Consider the following 19,430-nt stretch of genomic DNA (forward strand, 5'->3'; position numbering starts at 1 on the left):
ATTATTTGTATGAGTTATGTGTATGTTTGAAATTCGATTTGAAACACAATTTTTTACATCTATATTCTGCAAACCACTGTGAGGTGCATGGTAAAGGGTACGTCCCATTGTATCAGTTATTAGGGTTTCTACCCAGTCCATTTGTGTATGGAGACTGGGAAAAATAATTGTTTGAATACCTCTGTAATTATTCTAATCTTATCCTCATGATCCCTGTGTGAGCAATACATAGGGGGCTGTAGTACATTCCTAGAGTAATAATTTAAAGCTGGTTCTTGAAACTTTGTTGATAGACTTTCTCAGGATAGTTTACATCTGTCTTCTAGAGTCTGCCATTTCAGTTCCTTCAGTAACTCTGTGACACTCTCCCATGGATTAAACAAACCTGTGACCATTCGTGCTGCCCTTCTATGTATACATTAAATATCCCCTGTTAATCGTATCTGGTATGGGTCCCACACACTTTTGCAACATTCTAGGAAGGGTCACACAAGTGATATGTAAGAAATCTCTTTTTGTAGACTGATTGCACTTGCCCAGTATTCTATCAATAAACTAAAGTCTACCACCTGCTTTACACGCGACTGAACCCATGTGTTCATTCCATTTCATATCCCTACAAAATGTTACACCCACGTATTTGTATAAGTTGGCTGATTCCAACAGTGACTCACTGATATTGCAGTATAGTCATGGGATACTACATTATTTTCATTTTGTGAAGTGCAAAATTTTACATTTTCGAACATTTAGAGCAAGTTGCCAGTCGCTGCAACATGTTGAAATCTTATAGAGATCTGACTGAATATTTATCCAGTTTCTCGCAGATACTACTTCATTATATATAACTGCATGATCTGCAAAATACTTAATTTTACTATTAATATTGTTTGCAAGGTCATTAATATACAACTTGAACATCAAGGCTCACAACACACTTCCCTGGGGGCACACCTGTAATTCCTTCTACATCTGACGATGACTCTCCATCCAAGATAACATGTCATGTCCTCCCTAACAGAAAGTCTTCAATCCAATCACAAATTTCACTTGATACCCCGTATGATCGTAATTTTGACAGTAAGGGTAGGCACGGTACTGAATCAAATCAAGAAACAGTGCATCTATGTGGTTGCCTTGATCCAAAGCTTTCAGTATGTCATGAGGGAAGTGTGAGCTGGGTTCTACATGATTGATGTTTTTAAAAACATTGGCACTGATGAGGTCATTCTCTTAAAGATACCTCATTATGTTTGATCTGAGAATATATTCTAAGATTATGCAACAAATTGATGTCAAGGATATTGTACAGTTGTTTTGTGGATCACTTGTATTATCCTTCTTGTAGACAATGTGACCTGTTCCGCCCCCCCCCCCCCCCCCCCAAGAACTGGGCATGGTTTTTTGTTCGAGGGATCTACGATAGATTATAGTGACAAGAGGTGCTAACTCAGTCGCAAATTCAGTATAGAATCTACCCTTCAGGGCACTCAGCATTTAGTTGCTGGGTACGGGCTTGGCGACCCCGGGGTCCCTGAGCTGGGAACTGGGAACTGGGAAGCGCCACCAGTCCTCAATACCGTAAGCTCTGAGTGTGCTTCAACGACCACTGTAAGGTGTGACGGTGGAACGTTGTACGGTATGGAGCCCGGGGGGATCTTGGCTTAACTTCCTGGGTCGCGAGGGTGGTATAAACCTCTATAAAAAAACCTTCAATCTCAAGGTGTGCTGTGTGACAAGGAGACGCATGGCTGTTGAGGTAGAACCATTGCTAGTGGGTGACCTCTGGGGAACATGCCGCCCCCCGGTTGTATTAGGCTTACCCAGGCAGGCGGGGCTCTGTCTGGGTGGACATAACTTCCCCTAGCTGCTCGTGGGAATACCTTGAAATGAAATACGAATAGTGTGCAAGCAGAAGTCTCTAAGAAAGGAAAGTTCAATGCTTTACAGTATGACCCCCAATCGTTCCCTTCCTTGTCCACACCAGGGGAGGAACGGCAGTCTAAATTACCTGGTGCGACGTATTCTCCTTGATTTCTGGTTTGCAGCCGAACAGATGGGGATGCATTTCTGACCACAAAGCCTCAGTTTTTTGTGGCAATTTAGAGGACAAGTTTGGAGAGGTTGAGGACATGTCTAAAATGAGGTCTGAAGCAGTCCTCATACAGACAGCATCCCCAGCACAGTCACGGGCATTGCTTGCTTGTGACAAGCTCGGTGATGTTGCAGTCTCCATTACGCCTCATAAGAGCCTCAATATGGTTCAGGGACTTATTTTTCATTGTGTCCTGTTCTTGTAGTCTGACTACGAGCTCCGTGCAAATCTGGAACGCCGTGGTATCCACTTTGTACGACATGTCTTTAGGGGACCTAAAGATAGTAGAGTCGCCACCGGCACCTTCATCTTGGCTTTTGACGGAGACACCCTGCCCGAGAAGGTCAAGGTGATGATATATCGATGTGATGTTAAGCCTTACGTCCCTCCTCCCATGCGCTGCTTTAAGTGCTGGAGGTTTGGGCACATGTCATCGAGATGTGATGCCAACCCTACCTGTCAGGATTGTGGATGTGCCTCCCACCCCAACATCCCGTGTTCGCCGCCCCCTGTTTGTGTCAACTGCAGGCAGAAACATTCACCTTGCTCGTCAGACTGCATGGTTTATCAAAAAGAATGGAAGATTATGGAATATAAGACCTTGGACAGGCTCACTTACACAGAGGCCAAATGCAAGTACAACCGACTTCACCTTGTGCGCATTTCATCGATGTTTGCTGCAGCAGCTTCGATGTCACCATCCCTGGCGACGAGCCCCCAAGCTCAGCCACTTTTTGTGGGCCCTCCAGCCTGGCCGACTATTCCTGCCCCCCAGGTAGTTGGGGGAACACCCTCTTCCGTTGCTCCCCTATTATCAACATCGGGAGTAACAACCATTCCTTCTTTGGGGACTTCAGTCCCCACCTCTGGGCCGGAGAAGTGCCCACCTCCTCCGGCTCCCCTCGCACGGAAGGGATTGCTTGGTGCCCTCCCTTCCACGGTTACTCCCCCTCCAGCTGTCAGCCAGTGGCTGAAAAAGCCACCACCTAAGGGCCGTAGGGCTTCCAGGTCTTCCTCGGTTCTTGAGACTGGGTCGGAAAAGCCCACCCAGCCTGATAAACCAAGGGACAAACGGAGCCCTACCAAAAAGAAGAAAAAGCAAAAGGAGAAGGACATAGAGACAGAAAAGGAGTTCACCACAGCACCTGAAGATGATGTGGAGATGTGGAGCATCTAGCGTCCACTCACGAGCTAGATGTTGCTCGACCCGCAGCTCCTATGGAAGTTGATCAGGCTATTTCGCAATGGGTGGCAGTGAGCGCTTCTAAGGCGTAACCTATTCCCCCCCCCCCCCTCCCCCTGCCAGGATCTTTCATGTCTTCACAGTCGGATACCATTACCCTTCAGTGGAATTGCTGTGGTTTTGTGGTTTTTTCCACCACTTTGCTGAGTTGAAACAGCTTTTGTGCCACAGGAAACCTGGTTTCCTGTTCGGCGGACCTCCTCCATCTGTGGCTACCGGGGTTACTATAAGAACCGTGAAGAATATGACAGGGTGTCTGGCAGTGTCTGTGTTTATGTTCTTGCCACTGTTCCTAGTGCCCCAGTGCCACTTCACACGGCTCTTGAGGCTGTGGCTGTTCGAATCTGGGCAGGAATGGAGCTTACCATCTGTTGCCTCTACCTTCCCCCAGATGAGGTTGTCCCTCTTGCCGACCTAGCTGCCTTGTTCGCCCAGGTCCCCCCGCCATTCCTCCTTTTGGGGGACTTTAATGCCCACCACCCTTTATGGGTTGGGGCCCAGATCTCGGGCCAGGCTAGGAACGTTGAGGCTCTCTTGGCACAGCAGGACATTTGCCTCCTTAACACTGGTGCTCCCACCTATTTTAGCTTGACTCGTGGCACATACTCTGCCATTGACCTCTCTCTTAGTAGCCCAGGTCGTCTTCCATAACTCAGTTGGAGGGTCCACGATGACCTCTGTGGTAGCGACCACTTTCCTATCCTGGTTTCTCTTCTTCAATCCCAACCCCCTGACCAGCTGCCATGATGGTCTCTTCGTGGAGCTGATTGGGCAGCCTACACCTCAGCTACTATGGCCATTTCTCTGCTTCCTGGTGACATTGATTTGGCAGTGGACGAGGTCACTATGGCCATTGTTTCTGCTGCCAAGGCAACTGCTCTTCAAGTACCCTAAGGCGTAAGTCAGTCCCTTGGTGGAGACCAGAGATTGCAGAAACTATCCGGGACCGCCGGCGAGCCCTGCAACGGCACCGGCGTCATCCTTCCCTAGTGAATTTGGTTGCCTTTAAACGGCTGTAGGCCCGGGCTCGGCGGTTAATCCGACAGAGCAAACAGGACTGCTGGGAATGATATGTTGCCACCATAGGTTCTCGCACCTCCCCATCTCGGGTGTGGTCGCGGGTTTGGCGCATTTTTGGCTTTCACCCTCATGCGTCTCTCCCTTCCCTTTCTCTTCGGGGTACACTTTGTACTGACCCAATCGCCATTGCCGAACATCTGGCAGAGTACTTCGCTCGTATTTCCGTGACAGCAGGCTACAGTGCAGAATTCCGCACCATTAAAGAGCAGGCTGAGCGTACGCAGTTGTCGTTTCACACACACCGTTGGGAACGATACAACGCCCCATTTAGTGACTGGGAGTTCCAAAGTGCCCTTACAGCTTGCCCCGATACCTCTCCAAGTCCAGACCGAATTTACAACCAGTTTCTTCGCCATCTCTCGGTGCACTGTCAGGGTGAATTACTCGCCCTGTTAAACCGCATCTGGATGGAGGGCATTTTCCCAACTCGTTGGCAGGATAGCGTTACCATCCCGGTGCTCAAACCCGGTGCAGATCGGCTGGTGGTTGATAGCTATCACCCTATCAGCCTTACCAACGTTATGTGTAAACTCCTGGAACGGATGGTGAGTCGGCGGCTCATGTGGATCCTCAAAGCTTGGGGCATCCTAGCCCAGCAACAGGAGGGCTTCCGTCAGGGCCGCTCAGCGATCGACAATTTAGTCTCGCTAGAGTTGGCTATTCATACAGCTTTTACTCGGCGAGAACATCTAGTTGCTATTTTCTTTGATCTCCAGAAGACGTACGACACCACCTGGCACCATCATATCCTTGCTGCACTGCACGAATGGGGCTTACGGGGTCCACTTCTGATTTTTCTACGAAATTTTCTCTCCAATCGCTCCTTTCGGCCTAGAGTTGGCACTTATTTTAGCTCTGCTCATATTCAGGAGAACGGTGTCCCGCAGGGCTCAGTTCTCAGTGTTCCCCTCTTTTTGGTGGTGATTAATGGTCTAGCGGCTGCGATGGGCACATCAGTCTGTTCCTTTTGTCTTTATTACAGTTCCCCAAGCATCAGTGTCGCTGAACGGCGGCTGCAGGGAGCTATCTGTATGGCACATTTTTGGGCATCCAACCATGGTTTTCAGTTCTCAGCCTCTAAGACCTGAGTGATGCATTTCTGTTGTCATCAAATGGTCCACCTCCATCCAGGGCCCTACCTTGCCCATGAACTCCTTCTTATTGAGGAGATGCATCGTTTCCTTGGCATGCTGTTTGATGCTCAGCTTACTTGGACACCTTATCTTCGCGAGCTTAAACAACAGTGCTGGCGGCACCTCAACATGCTTCGCTGCCTTAGCCACACTGTTTTGGGGCTGCACGAACAACCCTCCTACAGCTCTGTAAGGTCTTAGTCCAGTCCTGTCTCACCTACTGGAGCATCGTGTATGACTCAGCAGCATCTTCAACATTGCAGATCCTCGACCTGATTCTCCATTGTGGCATCAGACTGGCAACAGGTGCCTTCCGCACTAGTCCGGTGACTAGCCTTCTTGTAGACGCTGGAATCCCTCCCCTACGATTCTGCCGACAACAGTTGCTTGCGTCGTACATCGCCCGTGTCCATGCCTCACCCGACCACCCAAACCGCAGGCTCCTTTTTCCATCTTCTGCACTCCCCTCCCCACGACGGTGGCCTAGGTCGGGTCTCCAGATCGCAGTCCGCGTTCGTTCCCTTCTCTCGTCACTTGAGTCCTTTCCCCTTCCTCCATCCATCCGGCCCTCTTCTTCTACCCCTCCTTGATCCCTCCCTTGCTTGCGGCTTTGGTTGGATTTGTCCTGCGACTCCAAGTCCTCTGTTCCACCTGCCAGTCTTCATCAACAATTCCTGGCTCTTCTTGCCTCATTTCGCGATGCAGATGTAGTCTACAACGATGGTTCTGTGGTCGATGGATGCACTGGGTTTGCTTTCATCCACGGCGACTACATTGAGCAGCATTCCCTGCCTTGTGGGAGCAGTGTTTTCACTGCGGAGCCGGTTGCTCTTTATTGTGCACTCGCTCACCTTTCTGGGGAGTCATTTGTCATATGCAGTGACTCCCTGAGTGGATTGCAAGCACTCAACCAGTGTTTTTCTTGGGTACCCTTTGGTGCACGGTATTCAAGATGCTGTGTTTGCTCTCGCCGAGTGTGGTCATTCAGTGACATTTGTGTGGACCCCGGGGCCACATAGGCATTCCAGGAAACAAATGTGTCGATCGGTTGGCCAAGCAGGCCACCACTTCGCCACCCCTGGCACTTGGTCTCGTGGTGAGAGACCTTTGGTCAGCCCTACATTGCAAGGTCCGCGATGTCTGGAGCTGTGAATGGTCTGTCCGCATGGTCAAATCGTCCATGACCATATGGAACTCATCGTTGAGGGACACGCGTAGGGACTCAGTTGTTCTCTGCCGTCTCCGAATTGGACATATGTGATTGACCCACAGCTATCTCCTTCGTCGTGAGAACCCGCCCAAGTGTCGCTGTGATGCAGGGCTGACAGTGGTCCATCTTCTGATGGACTGCCCCCTTTTAGCCCCCTTGCGGCAGTTCTTAAAGTTACCAGCTGCACTTCCTTTAATTCTTGGTGACAATGCCTCTATAGCTGACTCAGTTTACATTTTACCCATGCAGCTGGGTTTTATCACTCGCTCTAGTGTGGGCACTCTCGCATGATTTCTCAGGCTACACCCACTCCAGTGACTTTTAATTGTGACGTGGATACCAAAATAGTGTCTTTTATGGTAACAAGTTGTATTGATACCTCTATCAACGCTTTCCAGCTGGAGGTTCTTCATTTGTAGTTAAGTGGTTGACCTTTTACCTGATCCATCAACCAATGTAGTCTGTTTTACTCTAGTCAACTATTTGCTCTGCTCCTTTTGAGTGTCCTCTATTTTGTGTTACTGCGGTGTTCATTTTTGCTCTGTACCCCTTGGTGTTCCCTCTCTCTGGGTGCAGAGGTTATGCTTTTACTGTATAGGCCTTTTACAAGTATGTCTGTTTGGAACTGGGGACTGACGACCTCGATGTTTAGCCCCCATCAAACCCCAAAACCAACCAACCAACCAGTGTAGAATCTGACAGGGATTCCATTGGGCACTGGAGCTTTGTTCAGTTTTAATGATTTCAGTTGTTTCTCAACACCGCTGACATTAATGCTTATGTCATTTAATGATTATAAGGAATCCACCTCAATTGCAATTGGAACCGGATGTTGACCTAAGCTTTGGTGTGGATAACCATTCCTTCTTCAGAACACACTAAAACTGCAAACCACCTAAAGAGGCATGGTCCAACAGTTTGTAGTTTTAGTGTGTTCCAAATGAGGCATGGTTATCAGACGTGAGCAACCACCTGCAGTTGGCTGCACCCTGTGGTCTTCATCGTATCCAGGAGCACCCTTTCCACATCTGGAATGACTCCACCCTTATGCACACGGAGTGCACATTGGTTTTCTTTCCCTTCTTGTCAGCCAAGTCCCTAAGGTGGTCCATAACACGCCTAATGTTGGAGCTCCCAACTAACAATAACCACACCCTCTGTGGTTGCCCGGATCTTGCAGGCTGAGTGGTTTCCTCTGAAACAGGGCAGGCGACAGCATCTGGCTCAGCGAAAGTGTCAGCCACAGACAGCATCTGGAACCTGTTTGTCAGACAAACCAGGGAAGCCTTATGGGCAGCAGCCTGGGAAGTCTTTCATAACCTGCTTTGCCCTGGGGAATTATAAGGCATTCTGATGGCACTGGAGAGGATTCAGGAACATCACCATACAAGATTTCTTTTCTGTTCTGACTGACTTTCTGCACAGCAACCACTTCACCAAATGTATCCAGTAGACCAGCTCATTCAGCTTATCCATGACTCCTTACAGTGGCAGGTGAGGGGTCAACCTCAGTGTGAGCAGTAACTGGGTTGGCCACTGGTGAGGACCGATCAGAGGACTTGGACATGCTGGACGTCTGTTGGATCCCCACGGCTGGCCCACAACAGTAGTGCCCATCCACTGCAGCCTCAAGCTGTGTAACCGAAGCCATCACAGCCTGAAGCTGAGAGCAAAGTTTCACCAACTCGGCTTGCATCCACACACAACAATCGCAGTCCCTGCCCATACTAAAGACCGTGGAAAACTAAACTATGCAGATAAATGGACTATTGGCACGTGCTGCGCAACTCTTCTGTAGACCCTGATGAAAACACAGTAATTTTGTCTTATAATATGCAGATATTCAAAAACTTAACTATCGAAGCATTCAGGTGAAACTAAATAATTTACCCCTGATTAGGAACTTGTAATATGTCACAAAATCAGTTTACTTTCCAACAAAAATGAAAACGCAAGAACTGTGGCTATTAGATATTAAATTTACATGTAGTTGCATCACTGTTAATGGCAGCAGCTGCAGCAGTAAAAGTACTACCTAATGAGATCCATTATGCCATGCTTCATCATCTGTACCCTGAAGCAAAAGTACAGCTCCTGTCTTGTTTCAAACTGATCTGGTTTCATGGACACTACCCCACAATTTGGAAGGAGGCAATATTAAGTAAGTTCTTGAAACCAGGCAAGGACTGTAGTGCTCCTAATAGTTACAGGAATGTAGCTCTTACCAATTGTATGGGTAAGTCTCCTGAATGTATGGTCAACTGCCACTTTGTCTGGCTGCTCGAATCCTGAGCTGCTCCCAATGCGGTTTCAGGTGCTACCCTCCCACCCTTGAGAACTTAATTCTACTGGAGATGGCGATTCAGGAGGCCTCCTTACACTGAAAACATTTGGTTTGTGTGTTTTTAGAACTCGAAAAAGTGTATGACACTACATGGAGGTACAACATCCTTTGCCAATTTGCCGGCCGAAGTGGCCGTGCTGTTAAAGGCGCTGCAGTCTGGAACCGCAGGACCGCTACGGTCGCAGGTTCGAATCCTGCCTCGGGCATGGATGTTTGTGATGTCCTTAGGTTAGTTAGGTTTAACTAGTTCTAAGTTCTAGGGGACTAATGACCTCAGCAGTTGAGTCCCATAGTGCTCAGAGCCATTTGAACCATTTTTTTTTTTTGCCAATTTCATGAATGGGGACTATGTGGATGCCTGCAACTTCTTGTCCAATCCTTTCTTGAGGACTGGCAGTTTGTTATTGCATTTGTGATGCCTTGTCTGACTATTGTGTTCATGAGAATGGGGTCCCTCAGCGCAGTGTCATCAGAGTCCCATTGTTTGCCATCAGTGTCAATGGCATTTTCTCCACAGTCAGGAGCCCTGTCAAATGCTCTCTGTTTGTGCATGACTTTACAATTTTCCAGTCTTTGTCTGATCTTACAATGACGATGAGACAGCTGAGTTGACAAGTAGGAGGCTGGAAATAGGGGTCCAAGACAACTGGTTTTTGATTCTCGCCCGAGGAAGACTGCATGTATAAATTTTAACCATGCTCATCGAAGTTTTAACCAACCAGTGCTCACATTGGGGGACAATATTTTATGTTTTCAAGAAATTGTGCGCTTTTTGGGTTTATTATTTGACTCACTATTAACTTGGCTCCCACATCTCAAAGACCTATGCACAAAGGGCTTATAGTCATTGAATATTGTGAAATGCCTTAGTGGAAAAACAAGAGGAACTGACAGGTCCTGCCTCCTGCAGTTTTATGGGGCATTTGTTCAATCATGTTTACATTATGGCAGCATGGTCTGAGGATCAGCCCGTAATTCCTACCTCAAGATGTTAGACACTGTCCACCATGAGGGCTTTCAGATATCGACTGGAGCCTTCCAGACCAGCCCAGTTCTGAGCCTGTGTGCAGAGGCTGGTGAACCACTACTCTGGATTCGATGCTGTATCCTTTTGGCTCGACAGACACTGAAAATCTCAGCATCACCTCAGTCATTGGCATTTAGTGCAGTGGTCCAACCCACCGCTGAACTGCTGTTCAGAAATTGGCCCCATGTGACCAAGCCATTTGGATACGTGCTACAGACTGTCTCAATGATCTGGATATATCAGACATCAAAAAACAGAGCCAGGGATGCAACGCATTGCCGCCTTGGTGTCTTCAGAGGTACAAAGTGATTTTAAGCTTGACAAGAAAACTTATTATCCAGATTATGTATTTTACAACTTTGTTTTTGTCCATTTTAGGTATCTACCACAGCAAGAGAATGTCCTCGGTTGTTTCTGCTGTTTTCCGTGATAGTGGTTTTAAAGTGTGTCTTCCTGAACAATTTGCAAATTATGATGTGGAATTATAAGGCATTCTGATGGCACTGGAGAGGATTCATGAACATCACCATACAAGATTTCTTGTCTGTTCCGACTGACTTTCTGCACAGCAACCACTTCACCAAATGTATCCAGTAGACCACCTGATTCAGCTTATCCATGACTCCTTACAGCGGCTCCAATATTGTGGCAAAGAGATGATCTTTTGCTGGGTACCTTACCACAATGGGATACAAGGAAATGACATGGCCGACAAACCCGCCAAGGAAGCATGTCGGGATGGTGCTGTCACTCAATGTCCCATCCAGTTGCATGCCATCATCTCATTTTTTGACACATGCATCAAGCTTTGATGGAAGACTGGTTGCAGATGACAGAAAACAAACTGCGGTCGCTCAAATCAACCACAGAGGCATGGCCGCCTTTATGTCAGCTTCACCACTGGAAGGAGGTTCTACTTACCAGACTGTGCATCAGACGTAGCCCTTTAACACATGGCTTCCACTTCCAGCAGGAGGATTCAACACCCTGTGAAGTTTGTGCCATGCCATTTTCAGTTCAGCATATTTTGGCAACGTGTATCCTAGGTATTGATATTAGGGCAGCCCTCAGTCTCAGTGGAGATCTGCCCATCATACTCACAGATACTGATTTCAGTGTTACAAGAGTCATGAAATTTTGTGAACTGTCAGGCCTCATCCCTAAATTGTTGGGGAAGGGAGGCAGACTTAAATACATTATAACCTGCTTCTCATGTGGGGACAGCCTTCGTCCACACCCATGAGATTGGCATACTGACTTTTTGTCAAGGCACTAATGACTATGATGTTGAGGGCCCTCACCTCAAATCATCATCATCAGCACCATCATCATCAGCACCATCATCATCAGCACCATCATCATCAGCACCACCACCACCACCACCACCACCACCACCACCATCAGCACCATCATCATCATCAGCACCACCACCACCACCACCACCACCACCACCACCACCATCATCAGCACCATCATCATCACCACCACCACCACCACCACCACCACCACCACCACCACCACCACCACCACCATCACCACCACCACCACCACCACCATCCATATAATGGCTGTTCACTGAGTCATAACAAACAAGAGAATTGCTGGTCCTGCAATATATCATCTCTCTGCAGTCTTGCTCACTGTTTCTGACATTTTCTAACTTAAGGTTTATTCGGGACATTATTTCTGTTTGTTGCATTTTAACAAACTTGAATGTTTTTGAGATTTCAATTGTCATTGCCAGGTTTATATTTTCTCCTTTGTTTTGCAGGCAGCCCAGAAAGGAATGAGTGACACCATCTCAGGGCTAGTGTTCAGCTTCTATGCCTTAGTAATGTTCATCTCTTCTCCCGTGTTTGGTAAAATTGTAAGTTAATATTGTAGTTAATTTTCTTCATAAAATTCCTAAGTAAAGTGCTCTCTGTGATGTTTAGTTGTGCCAGTGCAATAGTCCAATGGTCCTTGTGTAAATTTATGTGGCATATAATGGTAATATCAGCAGCAGTAGCAGCAACAGTAGTTTTCGTTGGTTGATAGATCGACAACATGAGGTAGTATAAAATTAGATTTACTGAATAAATATACTAAGCATGTTAGACATCTAACTGTGGAGAAGCCAGACTACCGTATGGTTCTTAAAGAGAGCAGCTGTTGTTCAATATTTGTAATAGCAAAATTTTGTTTTGGTACAAATTATTTTATGTTTCTCAAAACAAACTGCCTGCACAAAAAAAAAAAAAAAGTGAATCACCAAGAGGATGTGATTGGATGACACGTAAGTTTTACTGTTCAGCCGGAAGTCACACTCAGGGTTGACTGGTTTTGCATTTTTATTTAACAAGAACATGATCAAAAACTCTGGAATTTACAGGAAGATACAAAGTATGATGATACGTACACTTACATTGGCATTAAAGAACATATTCCATTTAAATTATGGTAATTTACATTTAAAGTACAGTAGTTGGCTGATTACATTGTCAATATATATGGTTTGAATTTCTCAGTATATATCAATTACTACATTATTATCAAACTATGGTAAATTGCTACCATTTGTTATGAAATTTAATTTTCTGCAGAAAGTAGAAATATAACCATTTTTATGAGCTTGTATACAGACATGTTGTTATCACACTAGAGAAAATTTCATTGTGCTGTAATACCTGTTAAAATAGCTCTTAAAATATCTTTACACATATATCGTTAAAATTATAAATTTAAAAATACAGTTTCCAAAAAATATATTTGTGAGGGTAATATGGCAATAGATGTTGCTACTCACCATATAGCAGAGGTTGTGACAAAATAAAACACCTACAGCTGTCCTTATGATTGTATTTTATTTTGTTGCAACCAGTTTCAGTGCTTGAATGCGTCATCTTCAGGCTGCTGTTGATGCGGTATGCGTTGATTTGATCCCTGTATATATCACATCAGTTGCCAGCATTACTCAGTTGGAAGTTGATGGTTGGAGTGCTGACACATCATCTGCGAATCCAGTAATGCTGGCAACTGATGTGATATATACAGGGATCACATCAACCCGTACCGCATCAACAACAGCCGGAAGATGACACATGGAAGCATTGAAATTGGTTACAACAAAATAAAATAAAATCATAAGGATGGCTGTAGGTGTTTTTTTTTGTCACAATAGGAAACGGCCATCGTCCCAGAGACCTCCTGCCAAAAGGATGGACATACAAAAAAAATATAGCAGAGATTCTGAGTTGCAGATAGGCAGAACAAAAAGACAGCCAGAAAGCAAGCTTTTGGCCAACAAGGTCTTCATCAGAAATGGACAACATGCAAACACAACTCACACACATGTGACCACAGTCTCTGGTTGCTGAGAACAATCCATCCTGGATTTTCCTGGGTAATACGGCAGGTAGATGACACGTCTTGGCTGATTATCTACAGCACTTTCACAAATAACTGAAAGACTCCATGTAAATTAAATTCTTTTTGTTCATTTAATAAATTTTGATGGTTTTCTCATTTTCTATGAAAATTTCTAATTCTACTAAGACGTTAAGCAAAGGATGTTTATCTGTGGTGTGGATGATTTTCATAGATGAAATCTAAATTGAACTGAGCACATAACTGCATTGTGCAAGAAGGCATCTGTATCTCTCCATGCTCTACAAAAATATAAAAAGCTCTTCCATCTTGACATGGAAAAGAAACTTGTACAAACACTTACACTCCAATTATTGATTACAGCAATGTTATTCTGCATGGCCTTTCTCAGAAAAGGTCACAGCACTTGGAACCGATTATGACTGCCTGTGTTTGCTATATCTGTGATGTTTGGCTTTTTGATCATATTTCACCATCATATGCACAATTATCCTGGCTGCATGTAGACAAGTGCAAAGAATTCCATACCCTCTATCTTGTCTATGGCCTTATCAATGAACACTTTCTCTCACATCTCTCCTCAGCATTGATGCTCTTGTCTAACAACGTGGTGGAAAAACCCACTCCTATTAGAGCAAAAACCTTTCTGCCCCACTGAACTGTTCTGCCAACTTCTCAAAGTCCTTCTCAGTAGCGGGAACCTGACTCTGGAATAATCACCCATATTATGTTAGAGAGGAGGAGGAGGAAATTAGTGTTTAACGTCCCGTCGACAACGAGGTCATTAGAGACGGAGCGCAAGCTCGGGTGAGGGAAGGATGGGGAAGGAAATCGGCCGTGCCCTTTCAAAGGAACCATCCCGGCATTTGCCTGAAGCGATTTAGGGAAATCACGGAAAACCTAAATCAGGATGGCCGGAGACGGGATTGAACCATCGTCCTCCCGAATGCGAGTCCAGTGTACTAACCACTGCGCCACCTCGCTCGGTATGTTAGAGAACTAAGTAATATGTCCAGGTTCAGAAGGCAGTTAATGACACATCTATTAAAGCAACAATAATGATTACCATTGTCCCAGTATGCACACATTACCCTCATACATTCCTCATTCGTACCTGATCTGCATTCTCAGCTGATGCAATCTCCTTAAATTTCCTTTTCTCAGTATTCACAATGCCTGAATACACATATAAATTCTTCTTACATCTGCCACTATCATGATTATTGTCAGTGTAATTATTATTATTATCATCATCATCATCATCATCATCATCATCATCGTCATCCTCAGCAGCACCGTTAGTGGCATCAGCTGCAGCAGTAAAAGTACTACCAGTATTAACTTTATTAGATCATAGGCGGAACATGTGGTTGGTGCTTGGGATGGATGCGAGGATCAGGTGTGTGAGAGGATATGGCACACACAACAGCCCAAGCTTCAGAAACCTCAAACTATTTGTGTCCCCACATCAGATACTTGTATGCCGTTATCTCATGCCCTAGTCAATGAAATCGCCTATCCAGCCGTCTGCCACCTGCATCCCTAGCTAGCCCACAGAGGGAAATTTTTGATCCACTGATGCAGTTTTGAGAGAAAGAATTTACTATTGTTTCACAAGATGTCTCTTAAGCCCACAACTTATAAAATTGTAATATCCAGATTGAATTTTGGTTGATTTAAGTCTCCCGCAATGATTTTAGTAAAGTGGGAAACATATGCACTACAGTCCCCATTATGAAATCAGGCTGCTCAATATTGTCCCTAACATCTCACTCCATTTCACCCTGGGCCTATAGTTTTGCTGTGACAGATACTGACTCATCAGTTGTTGCAGTTTGCTATTTCTGTGTGGTTGGTTTCGATTTGTGCCATGAACTCATTCTGCTTTGCAGACAGTGATGAGTGATACTGAAGAACAACATTCTGTGCATAGCACAGCATGTTAGCATATGTGTTCTTGGTGTATCCTGGGGCCAAATGGACATTATAAAATGAACTAAATATGTAGTATCTTAAAGCTTTTCAACACACTCATTAATGATGAAGAAGCTAGACGGAACATAAATTTTGCCCAAACTCAAAATCTGTCAGTCTCGGAAAGAACATGTTAGTGATATTGTACATTCCTCATAGGCTGTAGGTGTGGATGCTGTCTTCCATTCACCATGAAAGGGGTATAAACGAGAAAGTAGACTTACTGAAATAGATGATTTTAATACAGAAGTGATCCACTGGATTGTTTTAGAATTCAATAGAAGAAAGTAGCCTAGGGTTACTAAAGTCTGGGCCCAGCTACAACACAAAGTACTGTACAAGGGCTTGGAAACATCCATTCTTCACCTTCTAAAAGACCTGAGTCATAAATTAAGAAAATATGACAATGGACACAAATTTCTTATGGAATGAGGGAACTTGGTGCCTTGAAAGTTAAATTTTTCGTAACCATGTATTTATTAATCAAAATATCCACGGGTGTACTACACCCGTGGATATTTTGATTATCAAATACGCCGGAAGAAAATCAAGAATCTCATGTATTTATTGTTTATGGATGACAATAGGCATGTGGGTTTTCTCGTATGGAACAAATATATTTAGCACAACTCCAAGGTAAATGGTGGCCTGAAAGTATCTACAGTTACTTTTGTATAATAGGTATTTCTGTACTGTGTGATGAGTGCAGTGGTGAAGACAGCTACACATATAATATTTTCAGGTGGAAGGGAATAATCTCTCTTATTCTACATCTACATGACTACTCTGCAATTCACATTTAAGTGCTTGGCAGAGGGTTTGTCGAACCACAATCATACTATCTCTCTACCATTCCACTCCCGAACAGCGTGCGGGAAAAACGAACACCTAAACCTTTCTGTTTGAGCTCTGATTTCTCTTATTTTATTTTGATGATCATTCCTACCTATGTAGGTTGGGCTCAACAAAATATTTTTGCATTCGGAAGAGAAAGTTGGTGACTGAAATTTCGTAAATAGATCTCGCTGCAATGAAAAACGTCTTTGCTGTAGTGACTTCCATCCCAATTCGCATATCATATCTGCCACATTCTCTCCCCTACTACGTGATAATACAAAACAAGCTGCCCTTTTTTGCACCCTTTCAATGTCCTCTGTCAATCCGACCTGGTAAGGATCCCACTCCGCGCAGCAATATTCTAACAGAGGACGAACGAGTGTAGTGTAAGCTGTCTCTTTAGTGGACTTGTTGCATCTTCTAAGTGTCCTGCCAATAAAACGCAACCTTTGGTTCGCCTTCCCCACAGTATTATCTATGTGGTCTTTAAGGCAAATCATTACAATAAGAATACTGGTGGTGGCATGCAAGTTTTTCTGTGTTACTGTGCACTGTCTCTCTCATAAATAAATCACATTCCTAGGTGATGTGATACAATAATGATGACTCAGATGTTACCAAAACAATTTTATAATTTGATCAAGAGCTCTCTTGCTGGAAGTTTCTGCCAGGTATAACATTTTGCAAATTCATCCATGACAACATTTTTTGGTGCATAGCCAAAACACCTTCACACCTCTTGTGGTATTTTATTTTTTATCTTGCATACTTTTATATTTTCACAATAAAATATGTGTTGGTTGCATTTACAAACTTTGAAAATGTTCATACTTTTTTCAGTCCAGAGATGTAAGCTTTCTTCAAAATTTCTCATAATTTTATTTTCTATTATTTTCGTAATGATGGGCAAGAATTTCTTTTGGACAGTTCTGCATCATATTCTAGAGTAAAAATTTAAAATTATTGTTAACTGGCGATGCTATGATATGAGTTTGTGATTACCACTGTAATGAGCTGTGGTTTCCTTTAAAGTTTCTGATTACATCTGGGGGGTGAATCTAGTCACTGATAGAAGGATCCAGTTATAAGTTCACGTCCATCCTTGACAATGATGTGTAGTGCATACTAGACCAATTTAGGTAGTCCCTATAGTCCGCAATACTACGACACATGTCTAGGAGGAAGTAAAAGCCTAACTTGCCTTAAAATCTTTGAATCCCTAGTTCAAGCATTTACACAAGACTCAAAATTTGGTGGCTATGATCACGCCTGGGAACAATGCTGCAGAAGGTGAGCTTCATTGGAATTCTGTCTTGACTCAGCTTTGTCTGCTGGTCACTGGAATCATCAAAATATGACCTTGCAGCCCAAATGACAGGCATATTCATTCATGTCAGGTGCAAAACTGTTCTTTGCAAATTTCTTGTTTGTGTTTGAGAGCCTACATACAAACAAGTTTTGTTACATAGGAGTGCTCAGATGCAAATGTCTTGGCCACGTCTAGAGCATCATTCTTCATCTGTTGTTATTATGCTATCTTTCCAGAAAGATGCTTTTCTATTTTGCTAGATGTTTCATTTGTCTATTTTACATATGAACTATATGTTACAAAACACTGATTTTCAACCACTTTAGAAACATTTCTGTTTTTTGGAACTTGCATTCATCTTTTAGAATGTAACATTTCACTTTTAATGCTTTGTACACCCTATTGGATTGGCAGGGTTGTAGGCAGGATTCAAAAGTGGTGTGGGCCTGTAAATAAAACACACATGTTTAGAAAAAAGAAACAATATAGATTTATTTTCGGATGAAGATTACTTAAGAAGGTACCTCCAGTAGTCCTGGAGCAGAAGGGAAGTGAAAAGGTAAAGTTTGATATACAAAGCCTTTGATCATCTGCTCTGATATTCGACTGAAAACAGAAAGGAGCTCCGTTCAGTGGGTGCTGCTCTGAGAGCCCTCTGTCTCATAAGCCAAGTGACACTGAGTCACGATTTGATTGGTAGGATAACTTTGCTGATGGCAATTTGGTTGATGTTGAATTAAACTCCTCAGTTGTTGTCACTTTGCCACACAGAGCGGCTGTGCCATGTCACGGACTGTGCGGCCCTTCCCACTGGAGATTAGAGTCCTCCCTCTGGCATAGGGGTGTGTGTTGTTTTGAGCATAAGCTAGTTTACATTAGTTTAAGTAGTGTGTAAATGTAGGGACTGGTGACCTCAGCAGTTTGGTCCCTTAGGTATTTACACATTTTGTTGTCACTTCAGTGAAAAGGCAACAGATGGGCATCTTGGATATCTTCTCCTCTCTCCCTGAAACAATTCAACACAGGCGAATTTGGTAACATCAGTGGGACCTTAAATTTATGGATAAAAATATCGTAATGCCATTCAATAATTCAAATACTGAAACATAAGTACAACAGTTATTACAGGCATTTTAAAATTAATAATGGAAGTGATTGATTGATTTCTAACAATGGTGGAGGAAGAAACAGGCCTTGTGTGATCTGTTATAGAATAGGTGCATTGTCAGGATTCAGTCTGTCTTTCAGAGCGATGGGGGCATACACTGCCAAACTTTGTTACAGTGACTATGTAAGAAACCTTGAAAGTAAAATCTATTTTTAGTTTGTTAGCACCACCAATTACGTCCTAAGTGATATCGTAGCTGTAGTTTAGTCATTAAAGAAAAGTTGTGAAACTTAATGTATATTAATATAATAGAGGGAAACATTCCACGTGGGAAAAATATATCTAAAAACAAAGATGATGTGACTTACCAAACGAGAGCGCTGGCAGGTTGATAGACACACAAACATACATACAAAATTCTAGCTTTCGCAACCAACGGTTGCTTTGTCAGGAAAGAGGGAAGGAGAGGGAAAGACGAAAGGATGTGGGTTTGAAGGGAGAGGGTAACGAGTCATTCCAATCCTGGGAGCAGAAAGACTTACCTTAGGGGGGAAAAAAGGATGGGTATACACTCGCGCGCACACACACACATATCCATCCACACATATACAGACACAAGCAGACATATTCAAAGACAAAGAGTTTGGGCAGAGATCTCTGCCCAAACTCTTTGTCTTTGAATATGTCTGCTTGTGTCTGTATAT

At 44.1% G+C, this 19,430-nt stretch overlaps 1 protein-coding gene across 1 annotated transcript in view; it reads left to right on the top strand.

Moving 5' to 3' along the window:
- The window catches only part of LOC126235573 (MFS-type transporter SLC18B1-like), a 331,857-nt gene that overhangs the window by 73,518 nt on the left and 238,909 nt on the right, over positions 1–19,430 (top strand). Inside the window, exon 2 of the mRNA XM_049944291.1 lies at positions 11,904–11,999. Coding sequence (XP_049800248.1) covers positions 11,904–11,999 — 96 coding nt within the window. The remainder of the gene's footprint in view (positions 1–11,903; positions 12,000–19,430) is intronic.

The sequence above is a fragment of the Schistocerca nitens genome, chromosome 2 (assembly GCF_023898315.1).
Source record: "Schistocerca nitens isolate TAMUIC-IGC-003100 chromosome 2, iqSchNite1.1, whole genome shotgun sequence".
In the NCBI taxonomy this organism is placed as follows: Eukaryota; Metazoa; Arthropoda; class Insecta; order Orthoptera; family Acrididae; genus Schistocerca; species Schistocerca nitens.